This window comes from Glandiceps talaboti, chromosome 17 (genome assembly GCF_964340395.1).
Source record: "Glandiceps talaboti chromosome 17, keGlaTala1.1, whole genome shotgun sequence".
In the NCBI taxonomy this organism is placed as follows: Eukaryota; Metazoa; Hemichordata; class Enteropneusta; family Spengelidae; genus Glandiceps; species Glandiceps talaboti.
This window is the reverse complement of record NC_135565.1, coordinates 11,429,623-11,433,955: the sequence shown is the minus strand read 5'-3', so window position 1 is coordinate 11,433,955 and position 4,333 is coordinate 11,429,623. Positions and strand designations below refer to the sequence as shown.

The following is a 4,333-nucleotide window of genomic DNA, read 5'->3' as shown; positions in this document are numbered from 1 at the left end:
TATTTGTTGTGTTGATTAAACGAAATATTGCGCTCTCATGCAAAACATAATTCGTGTATATTACACCATTTGCAAAATAAATCATGATGTACTATTATCAAATACAATTGGAATATTCCTTGTAAACTCCAACGATATTTTAATTTCATGAAAACAAATTCAATCTTAATATTCATTTTGTGAAATTTTGGTATGATAAAATCACAACCTATAGGTATACATAAATTTGGTATTTAGGATCAACCGGATTACTTTCATAATTTGTATATGTAAAAATATTGTGCAACCTAAAAGTCGCAGTCGTATTTTACACTACACAGACTTCTACATAGCAGACAACAAATTTTGACGATGTCAGAAAAAGTGCGCATGTGCAGCAATTACGTCATTTCCTGTACATATGTAGCAGACTACATATTAAACAGGTCAGGTTAAAGGTCAGATAAAGTGCAATCTGCATAGCAATGACGTCATTTCCTTTGCATTTTATAAAAGCATTGGCTTGTACCTTAAGCTTTTAAAATGTTCGGGGTTTTTTTTCTAAAAAGACAATGTACCCTTACGAAACACGCTATCTCGGCAGATATCCATGAATTTAATCAATAAAATACAATATGAGCACTTGTACATTGACGACACATGCTGACATGTACGGTAAAAGACGGTTGGTAGTGAAATCAATGTCTTCTGAGTCAAAGATTAAATTGTCTAATTTACAAATTTCTGAATATTTCAAAAAAGCAACAGTATCATCCAATATTTGGTAGATCAGTCTATAATTTGTTGATACAAATCTAATCAAACTTGAAAATGTCTCGTGAAAATCGGTTTTTGGTCATTCTTTAAAATGTCTAACTATTTGACATGGTTTTTGAAGTAACAACATATCGTGGAGAGTAGTCAACGTCTCCCTTTGTTCACTCCATTTTAATTTAGAAGGAAATTTGCTGTACCGTCTTTACTTCATTTCAAATGTCAGCTTCCTTTCATATATTCTGCAGCAATGATTTTCATGGTGTGTTAAATCGGGTTTTCGTGACGTCAGTAAAAGAAACGTGATAAAAATATAAAATGCCATTGGTCAATATATTTCAGTTGATTAATTGTTACTCTGCGAAGCTATCAGATTGGAATTTTCAAATACGCGAAGGCATTACCAACACAGATTGATTTCCATTTGAAGGTATATTTTTTTACATACTAGAGACGCGATAATCAATATGTTCGATAGACCTTCGTTTTAGAGGGCCCCCTCTAGAGTTATTAAGTGGAGAGTTTCCCCTCACCAGCATGTATCCACCACCAGAGTTCCCTATAGTCGTTGTGTTTGTTTGAGTGATACGAACCGTGGCACGTCTGTAGTTACTTTCTTCCGACATGTACGAATGTTCAGTGTTATCTCTAGATCCGTGTTTTCTTGATTTGTCGGGACAAAATAATTCCATTAAAGTGTTTTGGATCTTAAGATTAAAGAAGCCATAGAGTAAGGGGTTAATAGCACTATTAGCCAGGGCCATGGTTTCAGCGATGACGTAAGAAACCTCGGGTATATCTTTAGAATCTCCGTAGATATCCTGGAGGGTTACGATAAAATATGGACTCCAACACGTTACAAACGCCACAATAATACATAATGTCATTTTTATCGTTTTGATCTTGCTTCGCTCAATCTTCTTTGAATCTATGTGGCGCGACTTCTCCAAATTTTGGAAATCCCGATGACGCTTACGTTTCTTTTTAGGGGTCTTTAAAAACCCAATTCTGTCCCGCCCTTGTGAGCAGACGACAAGTACTATCCTTACGTAACAATAAGAAATCACTGTGGCGGGAACCACTAAAATATAAGCAGTCATCCATGTGAAGTAAACCTTCCTTTGCCATTCCGCAGTATACCCAACACTTTTACAAAAATACCTAATTTCTCCTTCATCGTTTGTTTTCTCCACAAGTACGAATATGAAGAGTTGCGGCACAGCGAACACAAACGCAAGTACCCAAGCGCCGGCTATCATTCGCCGAGCTCTGGATAATGATCCGCTAAAACTCAACGGTCGGCAAATTGCTTGAAAACGATCGAAGCTCATAACTGTGAGTATAAAAGTAGTGCTCGCGAGGGTGACTATCTGTCCATACACCAACAACTTACACATAACTTCACCCATCACCCACTGCCCAAAGGCAACGAAGAGGATCTCCGTTGCCATAGTTACAAAGCAGACAAACAGATCGCCGACGGCAAGATTAAGGATGAATATGTTGACGCGGCTGCTTCGTCGCCGAGACTTGCTGCATGTTAGCACAGTTATTATAATAGAGTTGCCAACTATGGTTAGGAACATTATTGCGCAAATAGTAACGACGCGTTGAATAACAGCCGTCGTCCATATAGACTTGTGATCAATCTCCAAAGTAATGTTTGTACAGTTGGTAACTGTACTAGGATCAATGGTACAACCAAATCCTGTTGTATTGATTCCAGTCACAGAGGCCGCCATCATGTCAACATTCAAAGATCTCTCTTCTTCGGAAAAATTCCCTGTCTCCGACATTATGTACAGGCGTATATTATTATTTTTATATTCGAGGCAGTGATAGTCTAGAAGCCTTTGTAGTGTCAGAAATTCAATACTCCAATGTAGATTTGAACCAAAGTATACCGATGTCAATAACGTGGGTATCAGCTCACAAAGATTAAAGTTACCGATAGATGTCCAGAATCCATGTCGTGCTGGAAAGTATTCCCGGGGATTATAAATTCGCTCCTTCGAGTGCCCGCCAACGCTACGTGGCGAGTTGATTAAGACAAAAGACGTACGGGGATCTAACACTTATGAGCACAGAGAGATTTCACAATGTATATCGAGCTCTGTATTACCAAAGTGTTGAAGATGAATAAAACGCAGTAACTAGATCCGCGTCGATGAGACAACCGCAGTGAATCCCCTTTTGATGATAGGTAGACGGTGCTCTCACGTGCAGTGCTGGTCCTTCAATGAGATTCGCTAGTCTTACTCATGTAGATTCATTACTGGCATCTGCTTAAGTACCTCCGTATTGAAAATACAAAACTCATAGCACGAGTAGAACTTGGGATAAAATTGAAGTACTTTCTAGGCGCGAACACCATCAACTAATTGCACTCTTATTTTTGTAGACAGGAAATGAAGAATACAGAGAGAGCTCCATCTCGTCATGCGATATAAAGGTACCTTTCACTTTGTTAACTTTACTACATTAAAGTACTCCGACTGCGACCTCTGTGAACCGATGCATCTCTGAAGACTTTGAAAATGTCTTGGTTTTCATAAATTCAACCTTATATTTTTTCTATTCCACACGACAAACTCGGTTTATTATCTACTTCCGAGCTCCGACACTTTTTTATGTCAATGGCAGTAATGCACTCAATATAATACAACGCAACGAAAAGACCACATCAAAGTGCTGCCCCGCTCAATAGAAAGGTACTATACCGTTGTATCTACTCCATTATACATAGGCTTTCTGTGAATACAAACTCATCGGATCATGTATATGATTGACAGATGTTCCACCTAAGTATTATATGTTCTTTGTTTTGTGTATTCCTTGATGTGCTTAGGTCATTATTTTTGTCCAAGAGATCTGTAAAAATAAACAAGCAACAAGAAAGAATTAACAAAACATTATTTTTTATTCATTTATTCGTTCGTTCGTTCATTCATTCATTCATTCATCCATTCATTCATTCATCCATTCATGTATTTATTTATTTATTCATTCATTCATTCACTCATTCATTCATTCGTTCGTTCGTTCGTTCGTTCGTTCATTCATGCATTCATTCATTCATTCCTTCCTTCCTTCCTTCATTCATTCATTCATTCAATTTAATACGTATTTGTTTTGACAGGGCTGCAGGTAATTTATGTAGATGAATAAATCTCCCACATTTAGTCTAATGTCTAATAGTGTAATTCGTTTACAATGACGTCACACATATCAATTATTGGTAGTCAAGGCTACAGAGGGGCGGAGCTGGGCAAATGCTCATTAATGAGTGTTTCCTTTGAAGAAATGTCATTCTCTGTATACCAAGTCCCAACTAATACTAAACATAGGCAGTTCGGTGCACATATACGTTCAGCAGAGGCCCTGACAACAACGAAATAAAAATGACATATGAGTACTGAATTTGAATACTCGAGCTTGAAAGACTAAGACAACATATATATGTATGTGTGTTAGCGCGCGCTTATGTGTGTGCGCAATTTCGTATGTACTGTATGCATAACACTCTCTGCATACCAAGTAAATAAGGCTCTATTAAGTAATTCGCTTGTTAATTGCTGCA

The 4,333-nt window shown here is 37.5% G+C and overlaps 1 protein-coding gene across 1 annotated transcript; it reads right to left on the bottom strand.

The window, feature by feature from the left end:
* Positions 1–1,193: 1,193 nt before the first annotated feature.
* On the bottom strand, positions 1,194–2,549 carry LOC144448061 (neuropeptide S receptor-like). Its single transcript, XM_078138210.1, has one exon. The coding sequence runs from the start codon at positions 2,547–2,549 to the stop codon at positions 1,194–1,196; it is 1,356 nt and encodes a 451-aa protein (XP_077994336.1).
* Between the last annotated feature and the right edge of the window lie 1,784 nt (positions 2,550–4,333).